The sequence below is a fragment of the Pholis gunnellus genome, assembly GCF_910591455.1.
Source record: "Pholis gunnellus genome assembly, chromosome: 7".
Taxonomy (NCBI): Eukaryota; Metazoa; Chordata; class Actinopteri; order Perciformes; family Pholidae; genus Pholis; species Pholis gunnellus.
The window spans coordinates 21,982,504-22,002,122 of NC_136533.1; the positions used below are offsets into that span (position 1 = coordinate 21,982,504).

Sequence of the window (19,619 nt, forward strand, 5' to 3'; positions counted from 1 at the left end):
ATACAAAACACCAGACGTCTGTCCGAGCAGCACCTGCTTGAATAGATGGCTGGAGCACAGACCACATATGGCATGTGTCCAAATTTAACAAATGCTGTGTAAGCAAGCCAAGTTCAATATAAGGGGTCGACCAACACAGAGCAGTGTGGTGGTAGAAGACACTTGAAGACTTCAGCTTGTGGTAAGCATATCTTCTACATGTTTTAGAGAGTGTATTCAATATTTGAAATGCTTTTTGTTTAACAAATCTTTACAAACCTGCATTAATAACTGAAAATATATATGTTCCCAACAGGACTGTGGAATATATATCAGCATTTTCATAAAGAGTGGGTCAGGTATGAAAATCTTTCATTATACTAATTTGTATGTATATGTGAAACATTTCATTCAGTTGCAAAGTCATCCAATTTAGTCAAAAAAGCAGGTTAGTGTTAATCTAATCACTGTCAACTCAGTATGTAAAACTATTTCTAATTCGCAAAGGTGAAATCAATTTGAAAGAAATATGCTGACCATTTAATTGAACTTGGTAATCCTGTTTTGTTCAGTCAAATGACTTGAAGACATGTGTTTTAACAAAGATTAATATGATTACTCATATATATTATTACCTCGGAGAAGTAAACTTGCAGTTCCTTTGTAATTATCTAACAGACATAAGCCGCCACCATGAGTACAGACGCCGAGATGGCCACGTATGGCATTGCTGCCATTTACCTACGTAAGCCAGAGAGGGAGAGAATTGAGGCTCAAAGCACACCATTTGATGCCAAGAGTGCCTGCTACGTGACAGATGTCAAGGAGCTGTACTTGAAGGCAACAATCCTCAAGAAAGATGGTGACAAAGTCACCGTCAAAGTCCTGACCACTGAGGAGGTTGGTATCACAAAGTCAGAGCCAACTGGGAATTCAGTATGATCAGTTCTCATTGTGACAAATGTCAATGTCATGTTTCAGGAAAAGACAGTTAAAGAAGCTGACGTCTCTCCAATGAATCCTCCCAAGTACGACAAGATTGAGGACATGGCCATGATGACCCATCTCAATGAAGCCTCTGTGCTGTATAACCTCAAAGAGCGTTATGCAGCATGGATGATCTACGTAAGACAATCTATCAAAGGAGGACGAGAGCTATTGAAAATGACTGAAACATAATGTTAACTGTTGAATCTCTTATGATAACTTTCAGACCTACTCTGGATTGTTCTGTGCCACTGTGAACCCCTACAAGTGGCTCCCAGTGTACGATTCCGAATGTGTATCTGCCTATAGAGGCAAGAAGCGTATGGAGGCTCCACCCCACATCTTCTCTGTCTCTGACAACGCTTATCAGTTCATGCTTACTGGTAAGTTATTATCACAACAATGTAGAGGATATCACTGTATGAGGTTTCTGTTGCAGGGAAACATAGTTCATTCTTTTGTTTCTTCTTTAACAGATAGGGAGAACCAGTCTGTCTTGATCACGTAAGTCTGGTTTATTTACAATTGTTGACTCTGTTGAAGGTAGTCAAATATCTTGATCAAATTCTTATAAGTCTGTGTCTATGCCTAGTGGAGAATCTGGTGCTGGAAAGACTGTGAACACCAAGCGTGTCATCCAGTACTTTGCAACAATCTCAGTTGGTGGAGACAAGAAGAGGGACACATCAAAGGTATGTCCCTGATGATTACAATTCAGGGTTCTTTACCAATGGAACATTTTCCAAAGTCATTTTCTGATATCGCTTCTAATACTGGATTATAGGGGTCACTGGAGGATCAGATTATTGCAGCCAATCCCCTGCTGGAAGCCTACGGTAACGCCAAAACTGTGAGGAATGACAACTCCTCTCGTTTTGTAAGTATGAAACAATTTCTACACATGTGAGAGGCCTTGTTACTGATTGTCCATGTAGAGGGATATTAAACATCTCTTTGTTCCAAACAGGGTAAATTCATCAGAATCCATTTCCACACATCTGGCAAACTGGCTAGTGCTGATATTGAGACATGTAAGTAATAATACTCCTTGTACATACAATTGACTCAAATTGAAAATTGGCCTAGCTGTGACTTATAAACAATATTCGTAGATCTGCTGGAGAAGTCTAGAGTGACATACCAGCTTCCTGCTGAAAGAGGCTACCACATCTTCTTCCAGATGATGACCGGCCACATACCTGAGCTGCTTGGTAAACAGATTGAGATGTTGCAACATTTCCCCTACTGTTTTCATATGAAACTAAAGTATTGACATTTTCAACCTTTTTTGATCACCAGATTTGGCACTCATCACAACCAACCCCTACGACTTCCCCATGTGCAGTATGGGTCAGATCGCTGTAGCCAGCATTGATGACAAAGTTGAGCTGGAAGCCACTGATGTGAGTGATTTTCACTTCAAACTATTGAAATATATTTAGTGCAATACATGCAAAAATGCTCTTTTAAGTGCATTTTCTAAAGTGATTATGTTTTGTCTGGACATATCTTTTGAATTCAGAATGCTATTGATATCCTGGGCTTCACAAATGAAGAGAAGATGAGCATCTACAAGATGACTGGTGCTGTGCTCCACCATGGTAGCATGAAGTTCAAGCAAAAACAGCGTGAGGAGCAGGCTGAGCCTGATGGCACAGAGGGTGAGTAGCTTGGGAAAAACTGTATTAAGATAATATACAGTTGTTATTCACACTGGTTTCTGTTCCTATCATGATGGAAATCACTGAACTATTTTCAGAGGCTGACAAGGTTGCTTACTTGCTGGGTCTGAACTCCGCTGACATGCTGAAAGCTCTGTGCTATCCCAGAGTGAAGGTCGGAAATGAGTATGTCACCAAGGGACAGACTGTACCTCAGGTAAACATGAATTATCAATATTCAATATCCTACTATTTGAAATTAGTTTTACTAAAATGATGTATTCTATGGTTCACTAGATACAGTGAAAGCCATGTATGTGTTCAATGTTACCACTTTCAAAAGTTGTATCTATTGAATGCTGAATATAGAATAAGTGAAGCACCATCTGGTTTCTTTTTCGGGGGGAAGGGGGGAGCCAAATTTGACTATAAAAAATGAATTGAATTGAATCTTAGATGCATTTAGGATTTTTGTTGTCATAAAAACACCAATAATCTATTATTTTACAAGACGGGTGACTTATCAAATCACATCATTATTTTTATTCAGGTGAGCAACTCAGTGCCTGCCCTGGCCAAGTCTATCTATGAGAAGATGTTCTTGTGGATGGTCATCCGTATCAACCAGATGTTGGACACTAAACAAGCAAGGCAGTACTACATTGGTGTCCTGGATATCGCTGGGTTTGAAATCTTTGACGTAAGCTTAAATTCCCAAAATTCAGCAGCCAATACTTTTAATGACATAATCATTCTTATTAACAGAAAGAGGTTATGTTTCATTGCAGTTCAACACATTGGAGCAGCTGTGCATCAACTTCACCAATGAGAAACTGCAACAGTTCTTCAACCACACCATGTTTGTCCTGGAGCAAGAGGAGTACAAGAAGGAGGGTATTATCTGGGAGTTCATTGACTTTGGCATGGACTTGGCTGCCTGCATCGAGCTGATTGAAAGGGTAATGAATTCATTTTGTGATATCATTTTCCTTAATTTGACTTAATGTATAACTTAATGACAAAATTCTTCCCACTTTTTTCAAGCCCATGGGCATCTTCTCCATCCTTGAAGAGGAGTGCATGTTCCCCAAGGCATCAGACACATCCTTCAAGAACAAGCTGTATGACCAGCATCTTGGCAAAAACAAAGCATTTGAGAAGCCAAAGCCCGCCAAAGGCAAGGCTGAGGCCCACTTCGCCCTGGTGCACTATGCTGGTACCGTGGACTACAATATCACTGGCTGGCTGGACAAGAACAAGGATCCACTGAACGATTCCGTCATTCAGCTTTACCAGAAATCCAATGTGAAACTGCTGCCTGTTCTGTATCCACCTGTCGTTGAGGGTATGATAGTAGCTACAGTAAACTAAAACACATTTTAATGTTACAGATACTGTATATTTTGAACTGTAACATGTGTTCAAGTACATTTTATGCTGTTCTAAAAAAACATGTCTACTTAAAATTATCAACAGAGGTTGGTGGCAGCAAGAAGGGAGGCAAGAAGAAGGGTGGTTCTATGCAGACTGTGTCTTCACAGTTTAGGGTAAGGTTTGACATTGCAAACATATCTTTTATATCTTAGTTTATTCTCAAACTCACAATTGTTACATCTGGATCTACAGGAGAACTTGGGCAAGCTGATGACTAACTTGAGGAGCACCCATCCTCACTTTGTGCGCTGCCTGATTCCCAATGAGACAAAGGTTCCAGGTACATATAGCATATAATCTCAATAAAGTCTCAGAGGAGTGGTTTGCTTTTGTTGGTGTGGTTTACATAATTCTAGAGTCTAACTATTTATTCAAAGACGTAATTCAAAAATATATTTTTTCCAGGTCTGATGGAGAACTTCCTGGTCATCCACCAGCTCAGGTGTAACGGTGTGCTGGAGGGTATCAGAATCTGCAGGAAAGGTTTCCCCAGCAGAATTCCCTATGCTGACTTCAAGCAGAGGTATCAATGGATATTTTCATAGAATGTTAATGTGGACTATTGAAATAAAAAGGTCACAAAATGACCATTAACTCTCTCATGAAAGGTACAAGGTGCTGAATGCCAGTGTCATCCCTGAGGGCCAGTTCATTGACAACAAGAAGGCTTCAGAGAAGCTGCTTGGGTCAATTGATGTCCCACATGATGAGTACAAATTTGGACACACCAAGGTAAGCACTTTCCTTTCCTTATTTAACCGAAGAATAATTACCAATGAGGTTAAGTTGTTTAGTCCGGTATGTAGTATGATTGTTGTTTGCATCTTTTTGACTTTCTGTCTATGGCTAATCTCGCATTCTGCTGGACCCATCACCCTGATGGTTTTTTTAATGCTAATTTATGACTGTATGCTCAAGGACATTTCATGGTTCCAGTGGTTACTCCTCACTACTGTTAACCTGCCGGTAGTGGCCACAAGTGATCAGAAATTTGCTTCAGTTTGGACTCTTCAATCAAACATTACAGCAACGATCATATACAAAAAGGGCTAGAGACTAAAGGCGTTCTGTGTTAACAGCTGACAGCAGCTGACACATTTTTTAGCTGCGATTCTGGGACAGCTTCAGAGATAAAAATGACAGCATATGAACGTGTGAGTGAAAAATGCTTCTGACACAGGTTAGGTCTAGAAAATAAGTAATTGTTGTATTTATTCAATCAACCATTACAGAAGTGGTCGTTGCAGAGAGACCATGCTGAGTTTTAGATGATGTGAAGTATTCACTTCCTCAGTTCATCCTACCTGTAATTTATTTTTGTTTGTTTAGGTGTTCTTCAAGGCCGGTCTGCTGGGTACCCTTGAGGAGATGAGAGATGAAAAACTGGCATCACTGGTCACCATGACTCAAGCTATGTTCCGTGGTTACCTCATGAGAAAGGAGTTTGTGAAGATGACTGCAACGAGGCATGTTGAAAATAACTCATTCTGAATGATGGTATGAAAAATCACAAACAACATTGTCCATAACAGCTACTTCTTGTCTGCAGGGAAGCCGTCTATTCCATCCAGTACAATATCCGCTCATTTATGAATGTGAAACACTGGCCATGGATGAAGGTGTACTACAAGATCAAGCCTCTGCTGAAGACTGCTGAAACTGAGAAGGAGCTGGCAAGCATGAAGGAGAACTATGAAAAAATGAAAACTGACTTGGCTGCTGCCCTGTCCAAGAAGAAGGAGCTGGAGGAGAAGATGGTTTCCCTTCTGCAGGAGAAAAATGATCTGCAGCTGCAAATAGCAAATGTGAGTACACATCAACAGACAGTTGTGCTTTTTCATGTTGTTCATTGTTGGTGTGCTGACGTCTATTTGCATTAAATGGATTAGGAAGGAGAGAATCTCTCAGATGCTGAGGAGAGATGTGAGGGTCTTATCAAGAACAAGATTCAGATGGAGGCCAAACTCAAAGAGACAACTGAGAGACTGGAGGATGAAGAGGAAATCAATGCTGAGCTCACTGCCAAAAAGAGAAAGCTGGAGGATGAATGCTCTGAGCTCAAGAAGGATATTGATGATCTGGAGCTTACCTTGGCCAAAGTGGAGAAGGAGAAACATGCCACTGAGAACAAGGTTTGTAAATAATAATCTGACCATCATATCAAGTAAGATGATAATGATTAGCGCTTATTGACGAGATCTTTCTTGCACACTTAGGTCAAGAACCTGACCGAGGAGATGGCCTCTCAGGATGAGAGCCTTGCTAAGTTGACCAAGGAAAAGAAAGCCCTTCAGGAGGCTCATCAGCAGACTCTTGATGACCTGCAGGCTGAGGAAGACAAAGTCAACACTCTGACCAAGGCCAAGACCAAGCTTGAGCAGCAAGTGGATGATGTAAGTTTACAAATAAACTCTGATTGAAGAAGCAAGACTGTTCTTAAAAATGATGATTAAAAATGTGAACAAATATTATTTGTTCAGCTTGAGGGTTCTCTGGAGCAAGAGAAGAAGCTGCGTATGGACCTTGAGAGAGCCAAGAGGAAGCTCGAGGGTGATCTGAAACTGTCCCAGGAATCAGTTATGGATCTTGAGAATGACAAGCAGCAGTCTGATGAGAAAATAAAAAAGTAATGTACCTTTTTGAATTTGTACAAAAACCATTCTTTGAAAAAGAATGTCAACTGCATGAACTATATGTATTTTATCTATAATTCTCACAGGAAGGACTTTGAAGTCAGTCAGCTCCTTAGCAAGATTGAAGATGAGCAGTCAATGGGTGCTCAGCTTCAGAAGAAGATCAAGGAGCTTCAGGTGACACATTTTGTTCCAGAAAACATTACTGCACCCATTTCCTAATGTTTGTATCAAAAGTGAAAGTTTACTGAAAGAAATTACACCTACATTCAACAGGCCCGCATTGAGGAACTGGAGGAAGAGATTGAGGCTGAGCGTGCTGCTCGTGCCAAGGTGGAGAAGCAGAGAGCTGACCTCTCCAGGGAACTTGAGGAGATCAGTGAGAGGCTGGAGGAGGCTGGTGGTGCCACCTCTGCTCAGATTGAGATGAACAAGAAGCGTGAGGCTGAGTTCCAGAAGCTCCGTCGAGACCTTGAGGAGTCCACTCTGCAGCATGAAGCCACTGCTGCTGCTCTTCGCAAGAAGCAGGCTGACAGCGTTGCTGAGCTGGGAGAGCAGATTGACAACCTCCAGCGTGTTAAGCAGAAGCTTGAGAAGGAAAAGAGTGAATACAAGATGGAGATCGATGACCTCTCCAGCAACATGGAGGCCGTGGCTAAAGCAAAGGTACACAATGCATTACATGCTATTTTACTACCCAAATTAATGTCGATAATAATCCATTTAATATTATGAATGAAATCTGATCAATGATCTCATCTCTCTTTCACTCATTAGGGAAATCTTGAAAAGCTGTCCCGTACTCTTGAGGACCAACTTAGCGAACTGAAAACCAAGAATGATGAAAATGTTCGTCAGATCAATGACACAAGTGCACAGAAAGCCCGTCTCCTGACAGAAAATGGTATCTACCTGTTATCATTGAATGATCTGTTGTGCATGTTATTGAGAAATGTAAGATGAACTAATGTATTATGACATCTTTCACAAAAGGTGAGTTCAGCCGTCAAATTGAAGAGAAAGAAGCCCTTGTCTCCCAGCTGACCAGAGGTAAACAGGCCTTCACACAGCAGATTGAGGAGCTGAAGAGACAGACTGAAGAGGAGGTTAAGGTAAGAAACCATTAAGTAAGTGTACATTGGATTTATCCGAGTTGGAATTTAGAAATGTTGTAAATTCATGAATCATTTTTATTAACAGGCCAAGAATGCTCTTGCCCATGGACTGCAATCAGCTCGCCATGACTGTGATCTGCTGAGGGAGCAGTTTGAGGAGGAGCAGGAGGCCAAGGCTGAGCTGCAGCGTGGAATGTCCAAGGCCAACAGTGAGGTGGCTCAGTGGAGATCTAAGTATGAGACTGATGCTATTCAGCGCACTGAGGAGCTTGAGGAATCCAAGTGAGTAACATTCAAACAATTAGATAGCCAATTCATGGCTCAGATGATGTATTTGTTTGTATTTCATACATTCAAAAATATCTTGAAAAAGCTTTTTGTTACGATTTGTTTTTCACTGAGCGACAAATTATTTTTCAAACAGGAAAAAGCTGGCCCAGCGCCTTCAGGAGGCTGAGGAGCAGATTGAGGCAGTGAATTCCAAGTGTGCTTCTCTTGAGAAAACCAAACAGAGGCTCCAGAGTGAGGTGGAGGACCTCATGATTGATGTGGAGAGGGCCAACGGTCTTGCTGCCAACCTTGACAAGAAGCAGAGGAACTTTGACAAGGTAGCATTGTTTACTTTGTGTGGCCAAGCTATACAAACAATGACATAGATTTATATATTCGTTTTTGTAGTGCTACATAACCAACTGAACTGTAGTAATTGTGCTATTCAGGTGTTGGCAGAGTGGAAACAGAAGTATGAGGAGGGTCAGGCAGAGCTTGAGGGAGCACAGAAGGAGGCTCGTTCTCTCAGCACTGAGCTGTTCAAGATGAAGAACTCTTATGAGGAAGCTCTGGATCACCTGGAAACCATGAAGCGTGAAAACAAGAACCTGCAACGTGAGTTCTATATAATGTAAAAGTGACATTGTATTCAACACATGTGTATGTGTTAGACTACAGTATTTAGATTGTACACTTCAAAGCTTAACAATATTAAACAAATGTATCTATCTGCAGAGGAGATCTCAGATCTGACTGAACAGATTGGTGAGACTGGCAAGAGCATCCATGAGCTGGAGAAGTCCAAGAAGCAGGTGGAGACTGAGAAGACTGAGATCCAGACAGCTCTTGAAGAGGCTGAGGTACATATTTGTTTCTGGAGAGATCTTCTGAAAAAAATTGCAAATGTAGAAAAAACAGCATAAATGGATTGAAGGCAGAGATGAATATTTCATTCTTTGATATCGTCAGGGAACTCTGGAACACGAAGAGTCTAAGATCCTGCGTGTCCAGTTGGAGCTCAACCAGATCAAGGGTGAGGTGGACAGGAAGCTGGCAGAGAAAGATGAGGAGATGGAGCAGATCAAGAGGAACAGCCAGAGAGTGATTGACTCCATGCAGAGCACTCTGGACTCTGAGGTCAGGAGCAGGAACGATGCCCTGAGGATCAAGAAGAAGATGGAGGGAGACCTGAATGAGATGGAGGTCCAGCTGAGCCACGCCAATCGCCAGGCTGCTGAGTCCCAGAAGCAGCTGAGGAATGTGCAGGCACAGCTTAAGGTATTGTAAGACACAGAGTTCTTCAGCAGTCTACGGTCAGTACAGGGATATTTCAGCATTCATTATATTTTCATGATATTTTTTCACTAGGATGCACAACTCCACCTTGACGATGCTGTTAGAGCCCAGGAAGACTTCAAGGAACAAGCTGCCATGGTTGATCGCAGGAACGGTCTCATGGTAGCTGAAATTGAGGAACTTAGAGCTGCTCTGGAGCAGACAGAGAGAAGCCGCAAAATGGCAGAGCAGGAGCTGGTGGACGCCAGTGAGCGTGTTGGACTTCTTCACTCTCAGGTGAACAAACTCCTTTAATTTCTTCAATAATTCAATGATGAGATTTGATATAATGTAAAAATCAGGCATGTGATGATTTAACTGAGAAAATCATTTTATCTTTTAGAACACAAGCCTTCTGAACACCAAGAAGAAGCTTGAGACTGACCTGGTCCAGGTCCAGGGTGAAGTGGATGACACTGTTCAGGAAGCAAGGAATGCAGAGGAGAAGGCCAAGAAGGCCATCACTGATGTAGGTTTACATTTTGTTCTTACTTTTAATCCAATGTGTTTTTTAAAGATATTGCTTAATAACATGTTATGCTGTCTCCTCTAGGCTGCTATGATGGCTGAAGAGCTGAAGAAGGAGCAGGACACTAGTGCTCACCTGGAGAGGATGAAGAAGAACCTGGAGGTCACTGTCAAGGACCTGCAGCACCGCCTGGATGAGGCTGAGAACCTGGCCATGAAGGGTGGCAAGAAGCAGCTCCAGAAACTTGAGTCTAGGGTAAGAAAGTCATGTTAAGGTTTACAAAGCTGAAGCAAGACATTGAAACAATATGGAAACGTACTTATTTTATTATTGTTTTTTGAAGGTGCGTGAGCTGGAGACAGAGGTTGAGGCTGAGCAGAGACGTGGAGTAGATGCTGTTAAGGGTGTCCGCAAATATGAGAGGAGAGTGAAGGAGCTCACCTATCAGGTACAGTCACTTTGACAGTTAAAATGTACAGGACAAAATTATCCAATATACTGTACTTACCATTAAAAACATTTGAACTTGCACATCTACATTGTCTATTACAGACTGAAGAGGACAAGAAAAATGTCTCCAGGCTGCAGGATCTGGTTGACAAGTTGCAACTGAAGGTGAAGGCCTACAAGAGGCAGTCTGAGGAAGCGGTAAGGACAAAACATTTATTTTTTAAACAATGCAAACTTGATATTATGACAGATTTGTTTGACCTTTATGTCATTCTCTGTGTTTTTTTAGGAAGAGCAAGCCAACGTTCATCTGTCCAAGTGCAGGAAGGTCCAGCATGAGCTGGAGGAGGCTGAGGAGCGTGCTGACATTGCAGAGTCCCAGGTCAACAAGCTGAGAGCAAAAGGCCGTGACTCTGGCAAGGTAACTAACATTCAGCTTGATGAAAATTAAATCGAATGAAATTCCAACTATTTCAATGTAAATCACGTAACAGTCATGACTGAAAAAAGTTACGATATAGCCTTGAACTTCAGAAAATTAACCAAAGACAAAACCATTACAGAGTATGATGTGTATAGGCGCATATGCACTTTATGTAATAATTGTTTTCTGTTTTCACAGGGAAAGGAGGTAGCTGAATAAAGCGTTTTGGAGGAGTTTTTTTATAATCATAAAATATGATGTGAAATACACCACAATAAAATAATTTTTGATCTTGACTTGCATTGTCTGTGTTGTTTTGATCTAATTGTGTCCTCCAAGTCACTGTAATCCCAACATGAACATTTTGCATGAGCATAGATGAATAGTTGGCTTCATTCAATATACATTTTCCTATAGAAACCATCTTTGGAGGCCAATACTTTTGAATGAGACAGTTCAATAACCTCTGGCATCCCAGAAACACCCTCACTTTCGGCCCTGATCAAAACGCATCTAGCCACAAAATGTAAAGTGTAAAGCTGCCTGTGGTAATGTTATGCTCTCTTAATATTGAGACAATTTAAATGTGTTCTTCATTTAAGAAATAAGTTGTAGGAATAGAATCAATTGTTGCATGAATTTTGTTATTACACCTACTCTAACAACAAAAACAGTTTTGAACAGGATTGGTGAATAATATTGAGAGAGAGAGGGGGTAAGGTAAGGATGACTGTTAATACAGGAGCGGAGCAGAAACTGCACCACGTTTGCACCACCAGTGCTAACCCACAAGAGAGTGCCAGAGTAACATGAGAGAATGGGAGTCCTGTGACTGAGTCCCGCCAAAGTTTGTCACCGACAGGCACAGCTGTGGTTTCAGCTGCTCCTGTTGAGATTAGCCAGAATGAAATATGAGTGAGTTATAAAACACCCTTTGTGCAAGGCGTAGGAAAGAAACCTACTCATATACTCCAGAAACTAGGTTATGTTGAGACATCTTTTTTTTTTTAGTAAGTTTATGTAAACACAATGACGTGTGTACTGTATACGGAAATTGTTTTGTGTTTGTTCATACAACATATTATATAAGGAAATAAACTAATTAGGTAAAGGGTAAATAAAGGCCAAAACTCAATGTAGTTTTTATTTTTTTTATCTCAATTACCATCTCAGTGCAAGTGAGAATGAATTCATGTCAAAGCAATACGTGAGAGGTCAAACCTGATCACAAACCTTAAAAAACAAAAACACTTTCAGGAGGATAATCTACAGTACCAATCTCAGCCTCTGCTCTTTAAAATCCAGTGTCCCTGTAGAAATCACAGTTATCTCAGTCTAAATTACATCTAACTAAATAACTTTGCATCATAATACCAGCAGAAATAAATACGCAGATTTGGATAGAGACCACAACCTAAAATGACCATAAGAGCAGATAACAGAGGGGGGGGTCCTCCCTTTTCAACTCTTCCTTTACTATGAGTTTATGATTTGTTGTGTTTTCACTGATGTGGCCTCTAATTATTGTAAACACATCACGGTGCAAAGTGACTTAGAGTCTGCATACCTATTGTGTCACATGAAAGTTACTGGAAACCCTTTACATCATGGCCTCTAGGTTCATGGCGGTGTGGAACAGCGGAAAGAGCCGTGATAGTGCGTGCAAACTCGGCAGTAACAAGACTGAAAAGGTGGGGCTGATCCAAAATAATAAGCTATCTAAGAGAACCAAATCCATTCCCATGTGATTACACATTAACTATATGCCATGTTGTGTGCAGTGCGCTGTTGGGAAACACTTTTAGCAAGTGTTACATGAATTAAACAAACAAAAAAGCAGCACTAGTTCACTTATTCTACTTAATTTCACCATGATATCCCTTTAGGTTTATTGAATCATAATTGTATCTGTGATTAAATTAGTTGCTTAAAGATCATTCTAGATCATTTTTAATATTCCCAAAGTAACTTTCTATATTCCTCTGTCGCCCGCAATGTATTCATACTATAAGTTCTGTTCTAATCCCACTTTATCTTTTTTTATTTAACATATCATATCGCAACACATTCTGTTGCTGAATGGTAATTTATGGCATTTTTTTTTTTTACATCAGTATACGATAAGGAAGGTCGTCTGTGCGTGCTGTCTACAGATAACACAGAAGAGATGTGTCACGGTTCAACACACCAGGATCACCACGCTCAGAGTGGACCATTCTGTCACCGCCCCACAGTCAGCTGATTACGCCAGTTTACCATCGTGAAACTAGAGGCCAATTCGTGCATAGTCATACATTTAAATAGTCTCAAAAATAATATAATTACATTGCATTACAATCATTTAGCAGACGCTTTTACCCAAAGCGACTTACAATATGAGAACTACTCGTCATCAAAAGTCATCAGTGCATCTCCTTTTTTAAACAAGCATCTAAGAGCATGAATCAGAGCAAAAGTACAGTAATTCAACAGTACAGCTGCACTTAATTGCATTGTTCCCTCTTAACATTATTTACAATTCAAGGAAAAAGGGATTAGGGTTCTCTCCCATAGTAGACCACATAGTGGTTTTTTAATCCTACTATTAGAGGCAGCTGCTGCGGTCGTGAGATACACAACGGAATGAAGGTTTTTAAACACATATTGTCACATGGAGCTCTTAATCATTTGCTGTAAGATCATTCCTCATGCTTTTATGACGTTCATGCTTCAGGGAAACACATGTGAACTCCATTTGATGCTGGAGCTGTAGCACTGATTCACCTCTGCAGACTCTGATGAACTGGAATGTTACTTCTACCCGCCACCGTCCAACGATCCAGATCATATTAGGTGGATGAGAAATTCAGTCTCCTCTCCCTCAGGCTGAGACTCTGGGCCTCACAGGCGGAGACGTTGTTCCTCCACAGCCTGAAAAGCACAATGGTGGTTCTAAACATGTTATATTCTTAATATTTAAATATACCTTAAAAACAAAACAAATGTAGCTGATCTGAAACATGTAGATGGCTTTACCAAGACATTAAAAACTGTAGTGGGAAAAAAAGAGAGGGAGACACCATGACAGCAAGTTTACCTGATGAGCTGCAGAGCAGGACACGACTGTAAGGCTCTAACCAGGGCCTCCGCTCCAGAAACACTCACAGCGTTTGACTCCAGACTGGGAGAAATAACAAACATACTGGACATTCATACCGTTTTATTCCCTCAAAGTGTGAGTGTGTGGGGATTAAGTAAGTGTACTATAGGAGAAACTTAATTTACAGTAAGGCTAAACCCAAAGGAGCACATTTTATTGATTGCAGTGAAGACAAAAAATAATCAAAGTGGAGAAAATGTACTTTGAATCCCAAACCAACCAAGGAATAAAGATTAAAGAAATGCAAAAACTACAAATGTGATTTCAGGAAACCAAAATCTTTAACTGATCTCTAATATCAAAAACTAAAACGAAATACAACACCGTAAATCGTACTGACATGAAACAAAGAAAATATAACAACAAAAACTGGTGTGTGAGTGTGTGCGTGTTTGTGTGTGTGTGTGTGTGTGTGTGCATTCACAAACTCACTCTATCCTCTTCAGCTTCTGACAGAGAGGCATAACTCTGACCAGCTCCTCTGCCACTTTATCACCACAATTGTTCCATCCCAGACTAGAAACAGAGAGAGACGTAGCTGTGTAGCATCTCGAAAAACAATCAATCCTTCTTAACATTCAGCTCAGGGCTGACAAACTTCACACATTTGAATCATGTTTATGTCCCATATGCAGTGCCAAGAATGGGAAGGCTTTGGAATTACCTACATTTATGCATAATTCCCCCATGAAACGTGGTCTGATCTTCATCAAAGTCTCTATGGAGATTAAGAATAATCAGATAGTTGTTTTCTGAACTGGCATATTTTGTATATGATCTCAATACTAACAATCCATATAGGAAGAAGTATGTGAACCCTTTCACAAATGGGCTCTAAAAAAGCTACTAAAAGTCAGTTTTGCCCTGACGAGTTGAAATGATATATAGTGGTTAGTTACGCCCTGTTCTGTAAAGAAACACATGAAAATAATTGGTACCTGACATTCATGTGGTTGAGATAACTGCTGTGACTTCACAAAAGCATGCTATTGTTTTCATGTTACCATTTCATGAAGATGTGGCTTCTCTAGTCTATTGATGATTGTATCATTAGACTTTGAAGAATATCAGAGCACATTTTATGACAAAACTTCCAAGGTGTTCACTAACTGTTTCTTGGAACTGTATATGACATGTAGGCAGCTTACAGCTGCTTTTGAGCTCTGTCACGCCGGAGAGTTTTCAGTGAAATGTCATCACACAGTGTTGTGATTGTAAGCGGTAATGAAAGCAGGCTACCACTCTGGATCCAAAAACAACAGAGATGGTTTCACAGAGCACACTGGTAATGTTTTCAACTGTTGGAGCTACAACTATAGCCTTGGATATTTGTACTGCCCCCTAATAGGTCAACCCTGTTAACACAGTTCGCCAGCAGTCAATAGAGCACATGTTTAAGTCAAAGCTCACCAGTTGAACTCAAGGTAAACCCTTGCTGACACCCTGCTGATTTACTTTACTGCCTCTTGATTGATTGCATGAATGCCAGAGGAATGTGTTTGAATATTTTGACTTCAACACCTAGAATGTCATGCTATTTAATAGCCAGTAAACGGCACATTGTTGTATTGTAAACCTTTAGAGATACTTGAGCAATCTGTAACATTTGTCTTAATCATTATTTACTGAAAATGTGTTATGTGATCCTTTTAAATCTTACCCCACATCCTCTATGAGGGGACAGTGGGCCAGACTGGCAGCTACAGGACACAGCTCTGAAGTCCCAACAGAAGTCAGACTGCCAGACCATACGAGAAAAGAAACATTATTATATTATCACAGCTCGTAATCCGTACATCTAGTCAGGGCTAATCAGGGTTTCCAAAACAGCGGGAGAAGCTGAAGAATCTTACTAGATCTTGGTGAGGTTCTTCATGCACATCACCGCTTTGGACAGGCTCACTGATCCTTCAAATCCAATCCTGTTCTCTGAAATACTAGAAAAAGACACACATGTGCATAAAGAACATAAACCTCAGGACAATTGTGACAAATATATACGTCAACAAGAAATTTGAGTGTGTGTGACTTACTCCAGCACAGTGATGTGTGTCAGTGATGGTAGAACAAGGGCCATCCGGGCAGCAGTGAGATCACCGAGACTGTTGCTCGGCAGACTGGGAGAAAGCACAAACAGATGTTTTCAGTCTTTACTGACATATGCCTAATTTACAAAATACAAAACGATAGAAATAATACAATGATAAATAATACAGCTGAAGAGTTTACATGGAAAATTGTTTTGCAGCAAAGGAGACTGGAGGTACACTGATTGCGTACAAGCAGTCCAAGCGTGAATGAACACATGACAGAATTTACACCTCTGACATTGTTTTTCTAAAACTGCATTTACAGGAATGAGCCGCATATAAAAACATGTTTCTTTTTCCTGTCCTTACTGGAGCTCTTCCAGGTGAATACAGCTGTTCAAAGCCTCCAGTAGCATGTCTCCAGACTGGTCGCTGATAAGGTTCTTCGATAGACTGGAAGCAGACACATGGACACACACACACACACACAACGGTAAAAGTAAAATAAGTAGTGATTCAATAACTAGGTAGGAGGCAGAATGCATAGCCATCTGTCAGTGTCTTCTTTGATACCGCCGCTTGTTGGTGCTACGGTCACACAGGGAGGAAGCATACAAGAGTACAAAATAAACAAATCAAACGTTTTTTTTTTTTTTTGTAAATGAAACAATAATAACAATATAATAAAGACAGATAAAAAATGCTGAATAGAAGTGCAAGATGTGAAAGATAAAATATATACCAGTACAACAGCAACACCGCAAGGCATTAAATAAATAAATGCAGCCACACCAGAGGCCACACACGTCAACATTTGAAAAAGGAAACGCGAGCTGCTAATGGCAGCTGGTCCCCATAAAGAAGGTGATGACAGTCCAATATAATGTCAAGCAGTGGGCATGCCGATGATTGCTAGCGTAACTATAGTCAGTAATGTTGCCAATGATAATGAAGCAGCCAATATTTGTATCATTTTATTTTATTAAGCAAAGGAAAGGACAAGTGAATGGTTTTATTAATTAAGGAACACATGATTTTTATCATGTCCTGTCTTGATAAAAATGCATGAAAAGTTCCCTCCAGACACAAAGCAAAGTGGGTTCACCTGATCCCCCCCCCAAAATGTTTTTTACAACCAATCAAAGGCTCTGCAGTCACCAAGAACCATACAATCATTATCTGCAGAATTACATGAAACACGGATGATTTATACGTGTGAAATAAAGTGGTGAAAGGACACAACCTGGCGATAAATACCTTAATAATATTATTCTTTTTCATTATAATTGTTATCGTTAAGTCTGATTTTTAACAGTGTATAGTGTTTATATGCTATGGTTTAAGTATCTATACATATTCTTTTTTCTATTTAATCTTCACTGTAATTCAACTTACGTGTTTTTAGTCTTGTTTTTGTCTTGACAATCATTTTTAAAGCACGTTCAATTGAATTGAATTTGTTTGAAAGGTGCTATATAAATAAAACTTGATTGATTGATTGATTGATTGATTTATTGACAATAATGCAGTTATTTGGGCGATGAATAAAGCTTGTAACTTCTAAACTGACGGCTCTCACATCAAAGATAATTCAGTAAACAATACACAATATATATATATATATGTATATATATTTTATCTGATTACATACAATCTGAGCACACAGTGACATACAAGACAGACAACAAGGGTATCCAAAAGTTTTTGAAACGTGACACACTAACAAAAATCTGTTGATAAAAGACCAGACATTACTGTAAGTGCCCATCATAGGGTTAAACTACCCTTTTATTGCCAAGGACCTTCCTGCCTACCTGATCTTTCTGAGCTCCGTCCAGACAGGAAGGAGTCTGGTCAGCTCTTCTATTCCTCCAGCAGCCATCCTCCAGCCCTCTAACCTGACACGACAACAGAAAGAACACATCCAACATCACCTTTTATGACGGACTAAAATTCAGTTAATCATATTTGTTTATGTGCAGCATGCTCACTCTATCTCCTGCGTTCGTGTGAGTCCCTCCATAGCAGCTAGGAGATCTAGAACACTGTTTGCTTGCGTCGGTCCTATAGCTGTGGCAATCTTATTTAGCCTGGCAGACACACACACACAAAATATGCATAAACAAAGGATTGAATTTACTGCTCAAACGATCAATCAAATGCTCAGTGGAATTGTTGAATTGGTTCCAAACTAGTTGGGGTCATCTGTCACATGAGGAGGATGTTTACCCATGTAAATATGATATGTATTTATATTATGTATCAACAGCATTGACATTGATCTGATGTCTAGGCTGTGACCTTGTAGCTCATCCCAGAGCAGCAGTTTACAAATTAGCACTATGTGAGAACAGGCAATGGTAAATGGAAGGGAGGATCATGGGATCAGAATTGATGATCCCCCCCCCCACACACACACACACACACACAGATGTATGTGAAGTTCATGTGGAGCCAATGACAAGCCGGTATGCCGTGCTGCAATATGAGCAGTGAGAGTGAGCTTTGGCAGTTAAGTGGGAGCAGTAAATCATAAATAGGCCAGATTATTAGAGAGACACTGGATATGTGTCAGTAAAGTGCATCCGTGTAACTGTAGCAGTAAATGTAAAAGCGTCTGTCTGAAATAGCTTGGCGGGCTTAGCTCCATATATTAGATAAATACTTAATGAGTATATATAAACAGGCAGCATTATACTCGATTAACCTTCATAATTACAGAGAAAGGTCAGAAGCTGCAGTAGACCAGATGGTGTTTCTTACTTGAGACTGCGTATAGAGCTGATTTTCCTTAGTGCTTGTGCCAGGCACATCCTGCTCTCATTGTTCAGCTGCAAGCAGTCCAGACTTGGAAACAAACACATCAATGCACACATTAACAGACCTACTAAGAAATTCAAGACATTATAGAAGCCACTCTATATTCAGACATGTTTGTACACATGTTCATTCATTCATATGCCCGTGTGTGTGTGTGTCTCTTACCAAAGGCCCTCCAGACTGACACACTCTCTCAGTACTTTGATGAGCTGCAGCCCTCCAGACGCTGACCACTCACAGTGAGACAGACTAGAGAAGACAACTTCACATACTTAATGAGATGGTTGAACATGTTTCAAAAAAACCAATGAGCACTGTATAAGCACTTTATAGATGGCGATAGATCCGTTCATGTAATGTTCACTTCTTCAGAAATATCATTATGCTGAATGTTAAATGCTTACTTGAGTGATCTTAGGCGAGGCAACATTCTGGTCATAATCTGGGCTGCTGTGTCACTAATCACATGACCTGACAGACTGGGAGAGGGAAAAATTTCGATTTAATTTCAAGTCATAAACATGTCAAGCAGTGCGAGATTTTTGATTTTATTTAAACAAAATGCTCCGGACAGGTCATAAAATGTGTGTGTGGAGCTCACTTTAAGCACTGAATGGCTGTAGCCTGCAGCAAGGCCTCTGACAGCTTCTCAACCAATGTCACAGAAGCCTCTTTGGAACCAATGCTACGGATGACAAAAGTAGTCGATTGGCATGCTAAAACTTTAAAACAGACATTTATAATGGTGTCCAATGTGAAAAAAGCTCTCACCTGAGAGAAGTGAGATTTGGCAGTGAGGGCAGGACAGAACAGAGAAACTCAGCTCCCTCTATGCCCAGGCTGTTGTGGGAAAAACTGTGAATAATGAGAGCA

The 19,619-nt window shown here is 40.4% G+C and overlaps 2 protein-coding genes across 4 annotated transcripts in view; one reads left to right on the top strand and one right to left on the bottom strand.

Annotated features, from left to right (window-relative positions):
• Positions 1 to 661: 661 nt before the first annotated feature.
• Positions 662 to 10,991, top strand: LOC306698832 (myosin heavy chain, fast skeletal muscle-like). 3 transcript variants are annotated; one of them, XM_079163315.1, is made up of 39 exons: positions 662 to 915; positions 961 to 1,104; positions 1,193 to 1,349; positions 1,443 to 1,470; positions 1,559 to 1,658; positions 1,751 to 1,843; positions 1,934 to 1,997; positions 2,079 to 2,177; positions 2,266 to 2,369; positions 2,489 to 2,627; positions 2,726 to 2,844; positions 3,178 to 3,327; positions 3,416 to 3,586; positions 3,672 to 3,972; positions 4,104 to 4,174; positions 4,254 to 4,341; positions 4,467 to 4,584; positions 4,670 to 4,793; positions 5,391 to 5,507; positions 5,594 to 5,866; positions 5,951 to 6,193; positions 6,278 to 6,454; positions 6,542 to 6,687; positions 6,781 to 6,871; positions 6,971 to 7,360; positions 7,472 to 7,598; positions 7,688 to 7,806; positions 7,895 to 8,091; positions 8,234 to 8,417; positions 8,529 to 8,694; positions 8,815 to 8,939; positions 9,049 to 9,357; positions 9,448 to 9,651; positions 9,758 to 9,883; positions 9,968 to 10,138; positions 10,227 to 10,331; positions 10,436 to 10,531; positions 10,623 to 10,754; positions 10,956 to 10,991. In XM_079163315.1, exons 1-39 carry the CDS (start codon positions 673 to 675, stop codon positions 10,974 to 10,976), a joined length of 5,832 nt encoding a protein of 1,943 aa, XP_079019441.1. In that variant the 5' UTR covers positions 662 to 672; the 3' UTR covers positions 10,977 to 10,991. The 3 variants fall into 3 exon arrangements, with proteins under 3 accessions (XP_079019441.1, XP_079019439.1, XP_079019440.1); XM_079163313.1 differs by having other exon boundaries at positions 662 to 879; positions 5,391 to 5,527; positions 5,611 to 5,866; XM_079163314.1 differs by having other exon boundaries at positions 662 to 879.
• A 932-nt stretch (positions 10,992 to 11,923) lies between these two features.
• Positions 11,924 to 19,619, bottom strand: part of nlrc5 (NLR family, CARD domain containing 5) — a 34,302-nt gene continuing 26,606 nt past the window's right edge. Inside the window, exons 41-54 of the mRNA XM_079163365.1 lie at positions 19,518 to 19,601; positions 19,348 to 19,431; positions 19,151 to 19,225; positions 18,912 to 18,995; positions 18,690 to 18,773; positions 17,918 to 18,016; positions 17,741 to 17,824; positions 16,296 to 16,379; positions 15,930 to 16,013; positions 15,750 to 15,833; positions 15,557 to 15,634; positions 14,329 to 14,412; positions 13,834 to 13,917; positions 11,924 to 13,667 (exon numbers count right to left, since the gene is read on the bottom strand). Coding sequence (XP_079019491.1) covers positions 13,586 to 13,667; positions 13,834 to 13,917; positions 14,329 to 14,412; positions 15,557 to 15,634; positions 15,750 to 15,833; positions 15,930 to 16,013; positions 16,296 to 16,379; positions 17,741 to 17,824; positions 17,918 to 18,016; positions 18,690 to 18,773; positions 18,912 to 18,995; positions 19,151 to 19,225; positions 19,348 to 19,431; positions 19,518 to 19,601 — 1,174 coding nt within the window. The 3' untranslated portion in view covers positions 11,924 to 13,585. The remainder of the gene's footprint in view (positions 13,668 to 13,833; positions 13,918 to 14,328; positions 14,413 to 15,556; positions 15,635 to 15,749; positions 15,834 to 15,929; positions 16,014 to 16,295; positions 16,380 to 17,740; positions 17,825 to 17,917; positions 18,017 to 18,689; positions 18,774 to 18,911; positions 18,996 to 19,150; positions 19,226 to 19,347; positions 19,432 to 19,517; positions 19,602 to 19,619) is intronic.